This window comes from Myotis myotis, unplaced genomic scaffold (assembly GCF_014108235.1).
Source record: "Myotis myotis isolate mMyoMyo1 unplaced genomic scaffold, mMyoMyo1.p scaffold_m19_p_18, whole genome shotgun sequence".
Taxonomy (NCBI): domain Eukaryota; kingdom Metazoa; phylum Chordata; class Mammalia; order Chiroptera; family Vespertilionidae; genus Myotis; species Myotis myotis.
Genome location: NW_023416322.1, coordinates 37687635 through 37707555, shown reverse-complemented (window position 1 = coordinate 37707555; position 19921 = coordinate 37687635). Strand labels below are relative to the sequence as shown.

General features: G+C 47.1%; 1 protein-coding gene across 3 annotated transcripts in view; it reads left to right on the top strand.

The window, feature by feature from the left end:
- The window catches only part of AHCYL1 (adenosylhomocysteinase like 1), a 32108-nt gene that overhangs the window by 5409 nt on the left and 6778 nt on the right, over window positions 1-19921 (top strand). For 2 of the 3 annotated variants that reach the window (XM_036344105.1, XM_036344106.1), the window contains exons 2-8: window positions 13588-13699; window positions 15316-15459; window positions 16397-16497; window positions 16884-16986; window positions 18152-18246; window positions 18808-18914; window positions 19668-19784. In XM_036344105.1, the coding sequence (XP_036199998.1) occupies window positions 13588-13699; window positions 15316-15459; window positions 16397-16497; window positions 16884-16986; window positions 18152-18246; window positions 18808-18914; window positions 19668-19784 (779 nt within the window). Of the gene's footprint in view, window positions 1-5117; window positions 5308-13587; window positions 13700-15315; window positions 15460-16396; window positions 16498-16883; window positions 16987-18151; window positions 18247-18807; window positions 18915-19667; window positions 19785-19921 lie in introns of those variants that run through there. The other variant, XM_036344107.1, reaches the window with a different exon arrangement.

The following is a 19921-nucleotide window of genomic DNA, read 5'->3' as shown; positions in this document are numbered from 1 at the left end:
AGTGCCTTGCATATGGTAGCAGTTAAAGTTTCATATAGAATTGTGGTCACTTTTTCTCTTCTGATTCCATATTTCCCTTTGACTCATTCAGGAAGTTCTCTTGCTCTCCCACTGTCGCTTGCCTGTTACATGAAACGTGTTGAACTTTCCATTTTTTGTTCTAAAACTGAGGAGTAAGTCAAGCACTTGACTTTTGGAGTCAGGTTTACCTTCAGTCTCTACCATCTACTAGACTTGGAACTTTGGACCAGTGACTTAAGCTTCTGAGCCTCATTTTCTTTCTGTCATTTTTTTCTTTTCTTTTTTTCTTTATCTGTAAATGACTTTATTTCACTCTCATTCTTGAGAGATAGTTTTGTAAGGTACACAATTTTAGGTTGACATTTATTTTTCTCAACACTTTGAAGGTATGCTTCCATTATCTCCTGGCCTAAATGATCACTAAATAAAAGTCAGTTGTCTTTCTAATTATTTATCTGCAGGTGATCTGTCCCCTATTCCCCTTTTTTAAAGCTCCTTTTAAGGTTTTTTGGGTTTGTTTTTTTTTCACAACTGCATATGACTGTGGTCAAGGGCATGGACTTTGAGCCTCCATTTTTCTATCTGTAAAATGGGGAATAGTGATAGCACTACAGGATTGTCAAGGGGAATAGCATTTAGTAAATCTCAGTGTATTTACTCTTTTATAACTAGGGTGACCATATATCCTGGTTGCCTGGTACAGTTCTGGTTTATGCCTCTTATCCCAGCATGGTCTTCAATGAGTACCTTCTTCCACTAGTTTATTTGAAATATTCTTAAAGAGCTAAAACAAAGCTGTTTCCATTGGGACATCTATTGGGAAAATTTTCCCTGACAAAAATGTTATTTTATGTGGAGCTGCCACCTACTGAGCACTAGAGTAGTTGTTGATTTCCAGGAGGCGGATAGACAATGGGAGAACTTAGAGCTTGTGATGGAAATGGGATCCGCGCTACCCAACCACCGCGTAGAACGTGGGTGTCTGTCAGGCGTTGGGCTAGCTGAGTCCCGGAATCTGTTTCTTCAGTCTGCAGTAGTGTGGGAATCTTCCCACACTAGGATCCCAGAATTACTGAAACCATTGCGAAGACTCCTCTGAGCTATGACTATATCTTCTTATGTAATCACCTCAGATTTCATCTCTGCCTGCACGGTCCCCCTCCAGGCGCCGTTTCTCTGCTCCAGACAGCCTGCTCTCATTGTGCGTAACCGAGTTTCTCCTGCAGAAATGCGTGGCCTTTGCTCCGCAGCAGTTACAGAGCCAGGGTGGAGGACATCAGACAGGTTTCATTTTTGTTCTTAATCTCTGTTCATTTTTTCTAGAGGATTCAGCCCAGTGTCTAAAGTTCAGAATGTATATAATGATTGGCACTGTTTAACAGTATACAATGGGACTTAATCATTTACTGCTCGAACAGGGCACAAAGTCAAAAAGCTTAATGAACTGGTAAAAGGTAGTATTTGGTGTCCTGGGGTAGAATGGAAAGAACGTTGACAGAACCACACATCTAGGACTGTCCAAGCATGTTCCTGCTTTCTTTTTAAATTAAAGTATAGGTGACATACAATGTTATATTTGTTTCAGGTGTACAACATAGATCTGACATTAATATACCTTACAAAGTGATCACAAGTCTAGTAACCATCTGTCACTGTACAAAGTTATATTATTGACTGTTTTCTCTGTGCTGTACATGACATCTTTGTGACTTATTTATTTCATAACTGTACCTCTCAATCCCCTTCACCTTTCTTGTCCATCCCACCCCCCACTCCCACCTCACCCCCGCAACCATCAGTTCTGTTCTCTGTATCTATGAATGTTTCTGTGTTTGATTCCATACACATGCTATTTGTCTTTCTTAGTAATGTGCCTTAGTAATGTGTCCCATATTCAACCTGTAGGACTGAATGGCCTTAACACGTTCTCATTGACCAGTTCACTTCTTTTAAGATGGACACCTGTGTCAGCTGTGTGCTAGACAGAGGCTTACACAGGAGGGGCTGGGACTGCTCCCCTCCATGCTGCTCATCCTGGACCTGTCGCAGTTTAGTTCTTGACAATCTGAAGAAGTGCCCAGCCAGAGCCAGCCCTGTGGATACATTCTCTTCTCCTGAACCTGCGTGTGTGCAGTGACGTCAGTGGGATCCCACGGAGCTGTGTGCTCGGGGCCAAGGGAAAGGCTCCCGTGCTGCTCCGCGTGGTGCGCAGCGCTGAGCTGGACGTGATTTGGTGAGCGGCAGGATGCAGGGGTTGCGGCCTGGAGGGGATGAGTGGAACCATGTTTCATATCACTGTGCTCTGAGTAACGTCAGGGTTTGGAGAATGTTTAATAAATGTCTCCCACTCTCCTAGTCTTTGATTGATTGTATTAAGGTGAACGTTGGGACACACGTTTCCATGGACTTAATGGGAAGTACTTGATCCTTTACCCACAGGACTGGTCTGAGCTCAAGTCAAAGTAGTTGGGCTGTGACCTGTTCCCATGAATGATCTTAGGATCCTGAACTCAAAAAGGGACCCTTCAAGGAAGCTGTAGGACAGATTCTGCTCTGCCCTCTTTGACCATACCTCGCACATACGTGTGGTGTGCAGTGCCCGCACACATACTGATGGTGCTTGTTTATTGAGTAGAATACTGTGACATGATTATCCCCAGGAGAAAGTGAGTTGGGCTTCCTTGGTGGCTTTGGCTTACTTTCCCCTTCAGTTGGCTGGGTGGTTTTTCTTATTTAGACCTCCCAAATGGACAATAATGGAGAGCCAGGAGCTGCCGATGAGAAATGGATGGGAATTTTCAACATCTGAGTGGATCCCTATATCCCGCCAGAACTACCTTAACATGTGAGGTGGGAAGGAAGCTTGAGAATACGTGGCCCCAGCTTCTTAGCTCAGTAGCATGAGGACCACAGGGCAGGAGGCCAGAAGCTTAGGGGGATCCTTAGACATAATGGAAAAGGTAACTTGAAATTTCCATCAAGTTTTAAATCCTTAGCATTAGGGACTATGCCCAAAGTTGAAACTGGAAGTCTGATTTTCAGATGCTCTTGATTAAAAAATAGAGGCTTGCCCTTAGGGTGCTTGGGATTTGGGACCAGTGGTGCGTTGAACAGTTCCATTTTGGAATGCATGCTGAGTCCTGTAAGTAATAAACAACAGCTCTGCCCGGCCGTGTTGAGCAAACTTCTGATCCTTCTCATTCTGCAGCCCCGGCTGCCCTTCTGAACCAAAGGCTGAGCTGAGTGTTCAAAAGCTGTATATGCCCTTGTCTTTGAAATACACCTTCTTCAGACCTGCAGTCTTCTGGGAACTGGGCCAGTGCTCATCCTAACCAGGAACTCAGACTCTAGTTGGCACCGAGGATTTTGTGTGTGACTTTTCCCCAGAGTATGTGACCTCGGCAGGATTCAGGGGAAAGGGAGACCTTCGGAATTTTGCAGCTTTGGAAATAGAAACAGGTGCTTCATAGAGAGGGCAGGCGTGTTCATTTGTTCTGGTAACTAATTCAGTTTCCTGTGGGTGGCCAGGTGGTCTCCACCTTCCAGTTCAGTGCTTGAGTTTTTCGTGCCCAGACTTCTTAGGAAGCAAGACACGAAGGTTCCCAATGTTCCGTTCTTGTGGCGAGCAGCCCAGCTGGCTTGTCGTGCTGGATTAGATGAATTGTGAATGTCAATTACACTGATCAATACAGTGGCCTTGGTAACAGACTTGTAGCTGCTCTAGAATCTGTTTACTTCACATTTGTAACAGAAAAGAGACCAAGCTGGTTGGGAACATGATGTTCTGAGTGTAATAAGCTGTATTGTGAACCCAAGGAAAACGCGTGCTGGGGCCACTGACCCTGTTGCTCCCCTTCCCCGGGATTTGCCAGGGGGACGCCTTACTCCGGGTGCTTCCGTTCTTATGTGCCAGTTGAGGATGAATTGAGATTGGCAAAGGCTTGGCTTTTAGTGAGATGGGCTTCCGAACCATGAAGGTTAGAAGGGAAGCCTCCATGATGGGAGGCACCTCAGTTCTCTGCCTAGTTTGTAATTGGGAGTGGAGAGTTGATGAAATTCGTTTCAGCCGTTGCATTCAGGGGAAGGAACCCCTCCGGTCTGGGGAGTAGAGGGTTCAGAATTCTGCACATTCCTTTCCTACTCCACAGGGGGGAGGGGGGGGTTAGCTAAGTGCTGGGCATGTGTGGAATGAGAGCACCTCGCCAGTTTTTACTGAGTTGGACTAGGCCATTGTGAAAAGAGTCCCTTCCTCACACAAGCTCCGTCCTGCTCTCCTGAACCTGCAGATCCCTCTGAGAGACTGTCCGTACCTGGCAGGCGGAGGTGTTGCTAAAGGCAGATTCTCTCCTTCCTTTGCCTTATTTTATCTCTGAACGAGATGTAGTTACCCCTTTGTTCCCTGCACCCCTTGAGTCTCTTTCTCGAGAGCCTGGTAAACTGGGGTGCCGGAGTTTGCTTTTCCAGATCCTGCTGAGATTGTCCCAGATCAGTACTTCTTGTGGAGTGGGCAGGAATGGACGCTATCAGTCATCTAGGGAACTTTTTCAGAATATGTGTGACCAGGGCGCTGACCCAGACCTACTTCTCAGGATGGGGAGGGGTTGAGGGTAAGGGGCAGGTAGAGGATGGCACATGCATTTTAGAACAGCTCAAATCTGGCGAGCCCCGGTGTAGAACCACTCTTCTAGATCGGGTAGCAAGGCTGGCCAGAATAGTTATGAAATCTGACATCGGCAAGGCAATGCACCTGCCACCTATCTTGGATGACTTTGGCCTTGAGGAAAAATCTTGTCCCGTGCGAGAGGTCCTGAAAATAACCTAGACTTAGTCTTTCTTCTTTTCCAAGGTGTTCAGAGTGAGCTGTGACAGAAGTCACGCTGCCGTGTCCCAGCCTGTGATGGGCACTGAGAGCACATTAGTGAGCAGGACAGTGATTCATATCCTGTGCGGCTCACATTCCTCTGAGGTTACTATTTGGCTCCCGTAAGTCAGGGTAGCAGTTGTTAATCATTTGGGGTTTGGAGCTCTATCAGAGCTGTTTGCCTTCCAGAAATATGTGCATATATATAACAGTCTGCGTATAAAGGGGAGTTGGCAGCCTGAAGCCCATCCAGGGACCCCAGCTGAAACCTAGAATGCTTGCCTGGGAGTGAGAATGCGGTGATTGGCTTAAAGCCAGGCCAGGGCTTGGGTGCTCAGGACTGTAAGCTCCTAGCCAGACCACTTGTAGTTTCTTCCCCTTACAGCCCAGGAATTTGCAGAGATCCTGATGTGTCTCTAGAAAAAGTAAGTAGAAGAATGGCTAGGCCTCCACTAAACCAATGGCATTTCTTAAGTCTGTGTTCTCTTTGAAATGCTAAGAATGATTTTGACTCCCTGTCCCCATTCCCTACTTCCAGTTTCTGGTTGGCTGAGCGTTTTGGACTCAGTGGATTAAAAATCAGGTCAGAATATGAGGATCTCCTTAACATGATCATTTATATTATGAATTCCTGGACTAATAGGAATAGTGAAATTATACAGATCAGCAGAGGGCATTTTAATGAAATTCTGGCTTCAAAATAGAAGGTCACAGACGGAGTTGATTGAGGTGCTGAGGAAAAGTCAAAGAGTAAAGACTAGAGAAGGATGATTGGGAAAAAAGGAGGGCAGGCCTCAGAAAACAGTTGACTGAGCAGGTGAGACAGGTAGCCAGGAGGCAGGTTCCTTAAGCCAAAGTGAGTGGATTTGACACCCAGACCAAACATATATATATTTCTTTTTAGTCCTGTCACTGTTGCTTTATTATCAAATAGAAAGGATAAATAGGGGAGGGCTTTCTAGATACCAATTTTAATGTCTCTCTTCCGGGAAAGGTTGGTGTTTGACCTGAATGAATGACCAAACCCTGCCTCCGGGTTAGGACCGTGTGTGACATGTACACAGAAGCATGAATGAAATGCGGTTTGGGGCACTGTGAGAAAGAATTCTGTGGAACAGACCCGGCCAGGTGTAGCGGTTGGAGCACAGCAGGCATGCCGGGTCCTGTGGCAGTCCTTCCTTTGCCTCCCAGGAATCGGACCTTTCGTGTAAGGAGTGGTCTTTACAGGGCTATTCCTGTTCCTCTGCCTCAGGCCTAAGGCGAGCTTTCCAACCCCACGGAGGGATTGCTAAGTAAGTGCAGTATTCAGGGTCTTTCTCAGAGGCCCCAGGGGCACCAGAAACTGCTCGCCAGCATCAGCCTATGGAAAATTGTTCTGCTGTGAACCTCCCAAGCTGCTGTTCTATAAGGGCACCTCATTCTTTGCTCAGTGGTGCATTAAAGCCAAGGCCACCTAATCTACGGGAAATAATCACACCCCGTTATCTTTATTTTTTGTTTTTGTTTTTAAAGAAGCCCTTTAACCTGATCAAACTTCTGATCAGCTTTAAGTAAAAGTCCTAATTTACTGGTGGTTTTACTTGTTTATTTTATATCAAGATTTAAGCAAAAATGGTTTGAAGATACATAGATCAGTGATGTTCCAGCAGTGTTCTTTATGGATAAAAATTTGCTGAATAACTTCCTGTACAAATTTTGATTTTGACTTTTGGTTTGCCATACAGCCTGAAGCAAGAGATTTTTGTCCTTGGGTGTCTGCCCACTTTACTCATTAGAAAAATGGCTATTCAGAAAGCCCTAAATGAAGAAAACGCAGACTTACGTGTTCTGGTCTGGGGGGTGGGGGGTACTTACTCATTCTGGAGCAAAAGGTAGCTCTTCTTTTTAAGTAGCCCCAAAGAAGTTGCAGGCGGCAGTTCCTTCCAGCCAGCTTGCTTCTGATAGGCTATCTAAGATCGTGATTTTCTACTGAGACTTTCCCCTAAAATTGAACATGTACATCTCAGTTTAGGAAGTCAAGAAGGATGGCAAAGATTCCTCTCTAGAGTGAAAACCACAGTTATGTGTTTAGCGTGACTAGTTCTCTTTGACAGGTTCCTGTCCATGTATGGTGTCTGTGGTCTCCTTCTGGAGGCTTTTTGTGTCTCGTTTCTGAGAGCTGTGGAAGCTAAAGCCAGCTGCAGCCAGCTGATCCGCAGAGCAGTTTCACCTTGCTCCTTGGACTTGAAATATCCGGTGTCGCTGCAGAATGGACTCTGAAAGGTCCATTCCACTCTCAGGGCCTGTTACTACAGAGTTACTATTTCACATTAAGTCTTTAAAGTCCGATTATTTTATTTCGTGTTGAGTTTTGATGGCTTTTTCCTCCCTGGAGCCTCCACTTTATGGGACTCGGTGGATGCTGACTGAACAACCGATATGCTTTCCATCTCATTAACTTTATTGGGTGTTAGTCTAGGGCTCAGAAAGCTGACCTGCATGGACTCGGCCAGGCACTGGGAGCGGCTGTAGTTCCGCCGCAGGCTGTTTGGCAGGGACTTGCATGTTCGCCTCTAGTTAGGTCCGGCCTTCCCAGATGTGCGCAGACTTACAGGGGGGATGCACTCGCTCAGGCAAACGTGAGGAGGGTTTGAATCTGTAAGATTAACCAGCTTTCAGTTTCAGGTGAGGTAGACCTCCAGGTCCAGGAAAAAAGAATTACTCCTGTGCGTCTCTGCTTGTTTCTCCCAGGTGGGCTAAGGCATGACGCATATGGCATGTACTCAGTCTGTGGCCACCTTCCCAAATGCCAGGGAGACGCCCCCCCCCCCTTCTGGAGCTGTCCGCTACCGCTTGCTTTCGGAATTAACTTCTTTCCTCATAACAATGTATTTGAAGAGTACAGATTGACCTGTTTGTAAGCAGTTGACAAGTTTTCATCTTAAAGAATATACCAGCGTATCTGGCCAGTTTAACTTCTCTGTGAGAGACCAAGATTGTCAACATGAGAAAAGAGATACAAAGAGGAAACGTTCAAGTTTAAAAAAAAAATGGTCATGTGAAATTGGAAATGGAACTATCCATACGAACTCATGAGTAAAACAAGCTTTCTCTCCGCTGAAAGAACTGGAAGCACCGACACTTCTGACAGCAGTGAGCAACCTCCTGCCCAGGCGTCAGCTTCAAAATACCACGCCCACTGGAGGAGGTCAGGGCTCCTTGAGAAATGGCCGGTGCCAGGTCTGAAGCAGAGAAAAAACAAGGTGAGCCTGGTGGGTCTTACGTCCAAAAGGAAGTGCTCAAATGGGGGCATGTCAAAAGGTCAGAAGGATCAGCTTGAAGGAGCCCTCCACTGACCCAATTGAGGACAATTACACTCCTTATGTAATTGAGTGTAACCTTGAATAAATAAAAATATGAATGACGAGTAAAAAAGAAAACATGAGGGAGAAGAGAAGCTTTTCTTCACCAAAGAATGCCAGTAATATTTAGAAGGAATAATCGGAAAAAAAAGATTCTATAAACCACCCGCCTCCCCCAATATAACCCGTTCAGGCAAGGATGATGAACAGATGGCAAAGTCACGAGGGAGCGGGATATTCACAGGCTGACAAGTGTCACTCCACAGATTAACCTTCACTTGCAAAGGAGAAGATGCATCTTTCAAACCCTGACGGCCTCCCTGTCACACGGCTTCAGCTGAGTATCACATTGTTCAGTGAACAGCCCGATGCTGTGTGTCCTGACACGACGCAAAGTTCACTGTACAACATCATCTGTGAGATATTCCTGCCGAAATGTTAACCTCTTTCTAATCAAAGCTCAAAACTGAACTTCCAGATTACAGGAAGGAAACAATTCAGAGAAAGAAACCTAATGTGGAAAATGGAAAGATTCAATCGAGGTGGAAGGCGTATATGTTTCATTACATTATTTTTCAAAAAAATCTGTATATTGAAAAGTATAATAAATGTGGAGAAATAAATAGAGCAGCAGTGGCGGTGGCGGTGGCCTGGGGGGGGGGGGGGGGCGTTAGTGTGTCGCTACAGCCGTGGGTATGTTCCAGGAACCTAGGTTTCTTCAGCCACCTCTGCAGAAAAATTATTTTACTGTAGAGTAATGACCATTCAGTGTCAGGCACAGGGAAGAATGGCTAACCTGTTTGCATAATAGTGGTGGTGGTTTGAGGATGAGAACAATATGGATCGCTAAATTGACATTGAAACCTAGTCCGGATGTGTGTGATGCTGTGTTGTACGTTGTGGTTTTCAAAAGATTAGGAAGCCCTTCCCTGCCCCACTTGTAGCCAGGAACCTCCTTATCTCACTCTGTTGGCAGTTGGCAGCGCAGATCATGCGTTTTCATAGGTCACGTCAGGAGATAACAGAAGCCGTGAAGTGTGTTGTCTCGTGTGAAGAGAATGGAGTGGCTGTCAGGGTAAAACTGCTCTTTGGCACAAATTTTCAGGCTTTATGTTCTTTCCTCACCATGAAGTGACTCAGCGGTGTGGGCCCTGGTGTGGCCTCTCCCTTTCCTCCCCCTGACGCCGATGAAGCATCGAGTCGAATCCCATTTGAAGGGAGTGTTCTGACTGGAACTGATTCTAGCCGTGTGTGTTAGGTCCCGTTCCTGCTGAGACATGGAGACGGGTGGAGTGGGGGAGAAACGTGTGCTGTGACTGACTAGCTTGCCCATTCCCTGCTCCCCAGAAACTCAGGCCCCATCTGGGGTGACTGGGAACTTAAGAAACTTGAGACGGGACGGGAGGACCCCCGAGTTTCTGCTCTGGGAATAGAAGTGACTGACATGGGCTGTAAATCGCTCCACGGCCCGAGCGTGATTCCCTTGAGAAGAAGTGTTTTCTGGGGGTGTACCTGAAACTTGTTGGGAAGGGGGTGCCCTTCTTTTGAGGGACATTTGTTTTATCCAATTGGAAATCTGAAAGATGTTTAGACTTATAGTACCCAGAGTTGGTGTTTGTTGATTGCTGTTTCTTTGAATCCACTTGAAACGGGAATCAGACCGATCACTGTAAGTTCTTCCACCTGTTTAGGCTGACAGCCATACGCGCTTCCTTCCCTCTGAGGAAAGAGCCAGTGAGGAAAGAACCTATAGACTCTAGAGCAGCGGTTCTCAACCTGTGGGTCGCGACCCCTTTGGCGGTCGAAGACCCTTTCACAGGGGTCACCTAAGACCATCCTGCATATCAGATATTTATATTACGATTCATAACAGTAGCAACATGACAGTTATGAAGTAGCAATGAAAATAATTTTATGGTTGGGTCACAACATGAGGAACTGCATTTAAAGGGCCAGAAGGTTGAGAACCGCTGCTCTAGAGAAAGGGTAAGTTGGCCAGAAGATGTGTGAGGGCTTACAGAGGATGTGCTGGGACTCTTGGGAGGTGCTATAGCACACTGCTTAGTAATTGACCTTGTCCAGCTTTCTAGCTTCTGATCGTCACCTTTTTGCTCAGTTGTTAAGTGTTAGCTAAGCAATAAGCTGACTATAATTTTTAAATATAAAAATTTGCTTGTTCCTAAAGAAGCAGTAAAATTCTGTGGCAGAACCATTTGTGTTATCATTAATTTCACTGTGGGTCAGGGCACATCTACAGATTGGAAGGGACCATCTTTCCTTCCATCAGCCTTCCTGGAACGGCACTGGGCACTCAGTTGGTGCCTACCAAACGTGCAGACTAAAAGAATATACTCCATGAGTATCACCCTGATCACCGTCCCTTGGTCAATGAGTCATGGTGGAATTTTGGTAGCTCTTCATTCTCTCTCATTCGAGGGCTAGAAGGCAACATTGGGTGGGGCCTGGGAAGTTAGTATAACTAAGCGAGTGAGCATCTGAGTAGCTAGATCCTGTGTTTGTGGAAGTAAACTTCTCAGTTTCTAATTAGCATCAACTGCATGAGTGGTACACAACCATTTGTCTTCTCTGGAGGCTTACAGCTCTGGGGGTGCCTGCGATCCCTTTATCTTGGTGAGGTCTGTCCAGCAAGTCTTTCTGCTCACTGTATATAGCACATTAAATTGGCCTGAATTTAATGAGTTCTGAAGGCACAGCCAGTGGACGCCTGTATTTGGAGAATGGGTCAATCTGACCTTCTAGCCTGTCTCAGATGTGGAAGTAGTTCAGGAATGGATGCTGGTGTGTGTGGGGTGGTGGGTAAGGCTGTTTTATGGGGTGGTGAGTATCCAAACACAAAATAGTTCTGTAGCTGGACTTTTTCATTTTCAACTATCTAGCTCCCCCCCCCCCCCACTTCCCCACCCTACATCACCTTCAGTCCTAGCATTTCCCTGCACATCTGGATTTGAAGAAACACTGAAGGACACCAATGAAGACTTCATGATTGGAAGAAATCGTGATAGTGGGAAGTAATGTAAACAGAACAACTTTGCAATCATCATTGGCTTCGATGCAATGAGGCCAACCCAGTTAGAAGCTGTTAGAGATCTGGTTTCACTAGCGAGAGAACCTGTGACGTCCCAAAATTGTTTTTGACAACAGTGTTTTATTTACACTGTGAAGGTGAACCACACTCCAGGAGGGATACGCCAAGGGAAAGAGAGCTCCTGGCTGTGCAGCCACGGTGGGGATACAGGTTCTCTGCAGCCTGGAGGTCTGGGGTGGGAGAGGAGCCGATGTTGTCACCCCTCTTTAGAAGCAGTGAAAATACCAAAAAGCTACAAGACTAGACAGCTATCCATCCATGTCGTGACTTGAGTTGACATTCCGCACACTTCAAGGATGGACCGCATTTATCATTTAGGGGGTGGGGTTTGCACTGCTTTGTAAGCCGCTTGCCGCACAGTCTGATATTTTTAGGTGGGAAAGATTCGCTAAGCTTTAGGCGACTGGTGAACTCTATTAATACAAGGTGGATTATGACTGTTCAGGTCTTAGGGTGCTGAAGAAACACACTTCTATCTTGCCGTAGCTGCCCCTCTTTTTTATTAAAAAAAAACAACAACAAAAAAAACCCCTGCTAATGTCACTGCAGTTCCCTCCCTCACCCCTGGTAGGTGGTGTCTGGGAACATACCGGAACCATTTGGAAAAAGATGCACAGGGCGGAAGCCTTACGTAACAGCCTGGCCGAGAGCAGCTTCCCAATAGGCTGCTGCAGGAGGAGCAACGGGAGGAGCACAGAGGCCGAGGGAGGACGGGCTGCCCCCGGGGAGTGTTCTGTGTTTTCTCCCTGCCACCAGAATAAGGGGTAAAAGTCATTACCTTGGTCCTGGATTAGTCTCTTCAGTAAAACTAGCCTTGCTGACTGCAGTCACGTGAACATGCAATGGGAAATCCTGCCCAGAAGGCACATGCTGAGCTGTGGCCACTTCAGTGAGGGGAGGTTTTGTATGTGTTTTTGTTTTAAGAAAGGCAGCTGTGCCCTAGCCGGTGTTGCTCAGTGGGTAGAGCGCCGGCCTGCGGACTGAAGGGTCCTGGGTTTGATTCTGGTCAAGGGCACATGTCCGGGTTGCAGGCTCAATCCCCAGTAGGGGGCGTGCAGGAGGCAGCTGATTGATGATTCTCATCATTGATGTTTCTATCTCTCTCCTCCCTTCCTCTCTGAAATCAATAAAAATATTTTTTTAAAAGGCAGTTGTGCTTTTGACATTTAAGCTATTTAAAGTCCATTTAAATTTAACCATGGAGAGGAGAGCTTACCCTGGGAGAGCTTACATTTCCAGACATGTTTGCTGAAGACTTCGCTTAATGGATTCTCCATGGGAACCTTTTCAGGTTTAGTCAGACTGGGAGGGGAATCCAACCCATTCTGCTTTCCAGGAGCTGAAGTTTAAAGAAAGGGTTTATCAGGGGTGAATGGGAATTCGGGAGGAAGGTGTAAACCACTTACAGAATAAAGTGTTTCATGCACTTGAGAAACAGCCATTAATTTGCCTATAAATGATGTTAATTATAAGCTATTTGCTGTTTATTAAAGCCCGTTTTCCAAGTATCTTTAAACAATGACCAAGTTCTGGTTTATTTCATTTAAGGGAGTTTTTAATGCAGCGTTTACCAAGTCATTATTTTCTCCTACCTTCAAATTAGTCCTAATTAGCTGGACTTGACTATGGTGTGTATGAGTGTTTTAATTTCTCTTTCATTAGAATAGTCTGGTATTTTACTCGATCTGGGAGGTCTGGGATACCTTGGCTTTGTGGAGGTTAGGTGTGTGGTTGGCCTCTGACCCCAGTGCTCATCACCATCAAGCATCTCTTCATGATTCTCTCCAAAGAGAAGACCATTGCTAACTTCAGGATAAGAATGTGTTAGTAGAGAATATTCTGAAAACAAGCAGAAGCAATATGAGATTATGCCTGTTTTTGTTTTTGTTTTTATTGAGTTGGGAGGGCAGGATAAAGGGTTTAATATGTCAAGATTATAAGAGGAAAGAAAATTTCATGGAATATGGGTAGGAAAATTTGTGAAATTGGACAGAAACCAAAAGAAGTTGGGTCTTTAGCCACCCCTCCCCCAAAAAACAATTTCTGCTGAAACAATTGGGCAGAGACAGTAATTAGCATTTGGGGAAGCGTCAGAAGGTGGGGTGTCCTCCTGTCTGGCGGGGATGAGGGGGGAGCTGCTGGCTTAGTAGTGGGAGCTACATGGTAACAGCTTTCAGGGAGGACAGTGTATGGCCTTAAAAATGGAACCTTTCATAGAATCCTTGTAAGCTTGCAACCCTTTTGTCTTCCTCTTACAGCAAATCCAGTTTGCTGATGACATGCAGGAGTTCACCAAATTCCCCACCAAGACAGGCCGCCGCTCTCTGTCGAGGTCCATCTCTCAGTCCTCCACCGACAGCTACAGCTCAGGTAGGTGAGGACCTCAGGTGCTGCTCTCTCCTGTTCTGGAGCCGGAAGCAAGTTCTCTCCCGGGTGCTTATCTAGAATCTGCAAACACCTCCTGTCAGGGCTGCCCATCTGTGTGCTGAAAGCTGATCATTAGCGGTTGGGCAATGGGACTGTTCCCAGCCAGCCTTGTCGCTGGGGACGCTTTTGTCACCCTGAGGCTCTCTGCCCCCGCCTGTCTCCGTGTGTGGTCTGTGGCTGTGCCTGGCTGGTAGTTCTGGGCGGGTTCCCACTCCCACGATCGTCTATTCATCCGCCCACATTACCAAAGGAGAAAATCAATGGCATTTTGGCTGACAAAACTGGCCTTGAAAAGAGGTGTACTTGGGAAGCATAATTTCTGATCTTTATATAAGATGTACCCTGCCTCCTGTCTTTCTCGTTCTTGTCTCCAAGACCGCTTGAATTGTACCAGTGAAGATGAGTATTCCCTCTCCTTTCATTGACTGCATTATCCTCTCTGCTGAAGTGTCCTCCCCGTTAACCTCTCGAGTGGGAAAGACTATGCGACTGTGGCTCCAGCTCTGTTTCTTCTTAGTTCTTCTCTCCTGACTTAGCCCCATGGAGGTGGTCCTTTTTTTAAATATATATATGTTTTTATTGATTTTAGAGAGAGGAAGGGAGAGAGATAAATAGAAACAAACATTGATGAGTGAGTAACATCTGTTGGCTGCCTCCTGCATGCCCCCTACTGGAGATTGAGCCTGAAACCCTGGCATGTTTCCTGACCAGGAATCGAACCAGTGACTTCTTTGTTCATGGCTCAGTGCTCAACCACTGAGCCACACCAGCCAGGCTGTGGTCTTTTGTGCCTGTCTCACCTTTAGAGTGGATACTAGAAGGTTAACTTAGAAAGGATGTAGAAGCTGAGGGTCTGTGTGCTGGAGGTACACAGCACTGGACGGTGCAAGGGGCCCCTCATTCAGGCCTCCTTCCCCACCCCCCCCCCGCCCTTGTGCACAACTTAGTATTAAAGCCCTTGTAAGATTGTCTTATCACTTTCGTCCATATTTGTGATTCTCAAAGTGTGGCCCTCTGAACAGCAGCAGCAGCACCTGGGAACTTGTTAGAAATGTCAGTTTTGGGTTCCACCTGAGACCTTCTGAAGGGGTTTCTGGTAGGGGGGCCTCGCCAACTGTGATTTAACAAACCTTCCACAAGATTCTGATAAATGCTTTAGTTGCTTAAGTTTGAGATGGTAATCTATGGAAATAGCATTCCTTATGTGCCCTAAATTATTCTTCCATTTTGCCATGTCCAGTTCCCACTCAGGTGGGGACCAAGTAGCCGATGCTCTGGGATGCACTAGGCCTGTGCCAGATTGGGGTCCGTGGCTCCTCATCTCAGGCGCTCACCGCCCAGTATCATTGCGGTGGTGACAGGGCCTCGGCCCTGAAAGGTCACAGCAGTTTCATTCCCCCATTTATCAGGCCCAGGGAGCAGATCTGGGAGCGAGGAACAGTGGCTGCAATGAAGAGTCTTGGCCTAACTGAAGTGGGAGTCCTTGGGGGCCGCACTCTGTGGAGTTGGGGCCATTGGGGTTTCTCTGTCCTTCTTGTTTCTCTCTTTCCTGGCTCTAGCTGCGTCCTACACAGACAGCTCTGATGATGAGGTCTCCCCCCGGGATAAGCAGCAAACCAACTCCAAGGGCAGCAGCAATTTCTGCGTGAAGAACATCAAGCAGGCAGAATTTGGACGCCGGGAGATTGAGATCGCAGAGCAAGGTAAGGGAAGGGAGTAGGCAGGGACCAGAAGCAGCCACTTGCTGGTCATCGGACCCACACAACTTGAGGCTTGAAAGCTAACCTGAAAGTCTCAGGGAAAACCCAGTATCCTGGACCTCTGTACAGTCGCATCTCTGTACGGAGCTTGAGCCTCAGGACTCTTGTCCTGGTCCTCCTGCTTCCTGTTCTCAGCATGTGGTCATCGACAGTAGTTTCTGTTCCCCCACCTCCCCTGTCTCCATGGCACCAAGTCCAGAGATCTGGTTGCAGCGTCAGCAAGTCTGGGCTCACTGCTGCAAGGTGGTTGGTTCTGCGGGATCTGCCCCAGCCGAGCTCTGAGCTCGGGGGCCCAGATTTCCCAGAAGCAGCAGCGTGGGAGGGTTTTCAGCAGGATGTGGGAACCTAGGGCCACGGTTGGTCTTCGGTCCTGAGCACCCTCTGCTGGAGCAAGAGTGAAAGTGACTGTCAGATCTTGGTTGCTGCACCCACACCCAGTAAGGCCTCCTCACTCTGGTGTTGCTTTCCCACTGGAAGCCTGTGCTGTACTGGGAGGGAGACTGGGATGGGGTTAGACAGCATGGCCAGACAGAAGCCTGGGGCTCTGCGGGGGCAGGCTTCTTCCTGGTGCGATGGGCATATGCAGGAGCCCAGGGCCACTCCCAAGTGCATGATAACACTCACCCTCCGTTTGGTCAGTTTTGAGAATTTACTTCATTCTCTGCTCAGTCCTCTGCGTAGAAGGCAGAAATCCCAAGTGATTGGATGACAACCCCCCACTGATGTGTTGAAGCTGCCAGTTATCAGATCAGAACTCTGCTGGGTTTCTCTACCGTGTCTCGCCGTATCTCAGCAGATCCAGACCCGCCCCCGCTGTCGCTGGGCAGGAGTTGTGAGCCTGCCAGTGCAGACCTAGCTCAAATCCTCTGTTCTTTCACAGACATGTCTGCTCTGATTTCACTCAGGAAACGCGCTCAGGGGGAGAAGCCCTTGGCTGGTGCTAAAATAGTGGGCTGTACACACATCACAGCCCAGACTGCGGTGAGTTTGTTGGGAGAAAACAGAGGGACTTCTGATGAGGGGGGGAATAACAGCTTTTTATAAACTTCCTTTTCCTCCCAATCTATCCGGCCTCCAAATGCTATCCTAGTAGGCGGTTACTCCGTAATGGGGCTTTCTACTCTGTACGGGCGCAGCCGACTGTCAGCAACCCTGACTTAGGGAGATCGAGCTTTGCGAAAACAGGATTGATATAAAAGTGTTATTAAGACTTTTAGGAACATAGCTTTTGGGTAACGTTAGACACCAGTGTGCTGCCTCGCTGGATGACACTCTGGTGGCACTGTCGCTGCAGCGTTGCTGGGTAGGTTCTCTTCCATGCCCCGCCCCCCCCTCGTCCTCATCCCGGCTCCTGTGCGTCTCCGCAGGTGTTGATTGAGACGCTCTGTGCGCTGGGGGCCCAGTGCCGCTGGTCTGCCTGCAACATCTACTCCACGCAGAACGAAGTGGCTGCAGCACTGGCTGAGGCTGGTAAGTTTCAGCTTTTGTTGTTACTGTTATTACCAACTTTGCCTCCAAATAATTATTCAAACATAACTTTTATGTATCACAATCGTCTCTACAGTGCCATGTCTGTCTAGGGGCTGTAAAATTTGGAGGACAATAAAAATATCAACAGGAAGAAAATGGATAATAAACTTAAGGTTCATGTCCATGATAGAATATTATATAGTCATTAACAGTGATTTTTGAAAAGACTAATTACACGGGGACGTGCCCAACTCTAATGTTAAATGAACGAGGAAGAATGTTAAAATGTACGAGCTCAGCAGGTCTCCTTTCACCCAGGGTCTCATCCCTTTAGGAGAACACGGGCAGTGCCTTCTGCACTGATAGCGCGTTAGATAAGGTGGTGTTCACTGTCACTGTGGAAATATATGGCCACTCATGAGTTCAGTTAAATATCAAATGGTTGTTATTGTCAAAATGTTCAAAAGAAAATCACTGTGAAGTTTCTTTAAGGATCTCGCATCTCCCTAGGATGCTCAGAAAGCAACTTTATAACACTGTTGTTTGTCTTATTTACTCTTTTCTGGTGTTTATTGCAAAAAATTTAGGAGGTTCCAAAACAAAATAAAACACCATAATCCTGCTACGCAGACACAATTTGACCATTTAAAAAATTTTTCTATTCACTTTTCCAGAGATGAACTACATCTCAGTATGCACGCAGTTTTATAACCCAACTGTAGCATTGTCAGAAGTGGTTTCCCACGTCCCTGACACCTGGGGCAGCGCCGTTTGTCGTGCTCAGCCACGTGGACGAGGGGTTCTACTTCAGAGGCGCTGTTTTGACTTCGGCCCTTCCTAAGTTGTTTCCCTTCTAGCATGGTTTCTGTAGCCCTTCCAGAGAGTGCTGTTGGTCTAGGACCGGGGTGGGCAAACTTTTTGACTCGAGGGCCACAATGGGTTCTTAAACTGGACCGGAGGGCCGGAACAAAAGCATGGATGGAGTGTTTGTGTGAACTAATATAAATTCAAAGTAAACATCATTACATAAAAGGGTCCGGTCTTTTTTTTCAATAGTTTTATTCATTTCAAACGGGCCGGATCCGGCCCGCGGGCCATAGTTTGCCCACGGCTGGTCTAGGACATGCCCCGAAGGAGCAGCAGCTGACCTGTGTCCTCCTTACAGGCGTTGCAGTGTTCGCGTGGAAGGGCGAGTCGGAAGATGACTTCTGGTGGTGCATTGACCGCTGTGTGAACATGGATGGGTGGCAAGCCAACATGGTAATCATGCATGTTCATCCTACACTTGGACAAGACAGTTGTTGCCTTTTTTCCCTCAAAGCATGGATCCCTGAGTATGTTTTGGAAATTTGGTCTGACACACTTACTTTGATGCCAAAGTGTTTAGCCTGCTGCCTGTTCAGAATGGGTCTGAGAACTGGTCTGAGTACTGACGGCACCGGTGGGGGCAGGGGAAGACTCAGCACGGCAGAATGAGACAGCAGGAAATGATGTGGTACCTCTGCGGAGTAGGAGTCTCGTTTCTTCCTTCCTGCCCTGACTCCTTTTGCATTGAAAGGGGCTATATATTTCAAGACTCAGCTAAAAATGAGTGTGTGAATAGCCTAATACTCTTCACTAGAGTCCAGAACAAACTTAGGAACCCTTTTAACCATTTTACACCAACAAATTGTACTGCTTACTGTCCCAGCCTGCTCCCAGAGCTCGGAGCAGCGCCTCCCAGCACGTGCAGGGCTCGCTCACTAGCGCAGAAAGTGGTTCGCAGGTCCCCCCAGCTCTAGCAGCCTGAATGCCCATAGAAGTCTTCTGGCTGTTCTGTAGATCCTGGATGATGGGGGAGACTTAACCCACTGGGTTTATAAGAAGTATCCAAACGTGTTTAAGAAGATCCGAGGCATTGTGGAAGAGAGCGTGACTGGTGTGCACAGGTAACAGACTCTGGAGTAGCCGCCCCGTGTCCTTGCTCAGCGAGTTCTTCTGGGCTCTCAGGCTGCAGGGCGTGTTTCAGACCTGTAGGTGTTGAGTTCTTTGAAAAATCCAAGAGACCCTAAAAGGAAGTTATTCCAGGTTCTAGTTCACATTTTTCTCTCCCACTTACTCCACTGTGATTCTCAACCAGTGTTGGGAGGTAGGGAGTGAGTATGTCTTGAAAAACTGTATTCAATATTGTATTACAATTTCATATTTGAAATAGGAAAAAATTCTATTGTGAAACGATGTCAGATACGCTACAAAAAATAAAACTGGGCAAAATATTCTCGGCTTGTCAGAGGACCTAAAGATGCTCGCAAAAGCGTTCTCAGTTGGGGGCACGTGGCACGTTGCTCTCACGCACAAGGGAACCGAATCAGAATCTTGGATCATCTTTGTTTATGAGCAGTAGGCATGGTAAAGATTGAGAGGTTGCTGCCTAAGGAAATATATCCCCTTTTATGGAAGGGAAGTCCATTTCTTCAGTTGAAAGGATTTTTTTTTTCCTTCCAAATAAAGGGGATGGGGGGGGGTGCGGGGGGGATGACAAGGAAAGTGAGGAGGGATGACAAGGAAATCATTTGTTTACTAATATCCGTGGGCATGTCAGGCTGGGGAGGCAGCATGGAGCTTGGAGAGGATTAGGCAGATTTGCCACGCGTCCTGTTTACCAGCTAACTGGTCTTGTTTTTTGTGGCTTCTTCCTTTAGGCTGTATCAGCTCTCCAAAGCGGGGAAGCTCTGTGTTCCAGCCATGAACGTCAATGATTCTGTTACCAAACAGAAGTTTGATAACTTGTACTGCTGCCGAGAGTCCATTCTGGATGGGTAGGTTGAAGAGCACGGATATCAGGCTACGGGCGTGCACATGGGCGGGCCGCAGTGCTCCCTGTCAGTCCTCCAGTCGTCGCCCCTGCTCTTCCTCTGGGTCCATTCCTTACGGAGCCCCGCCTCTCCGCCTCCAG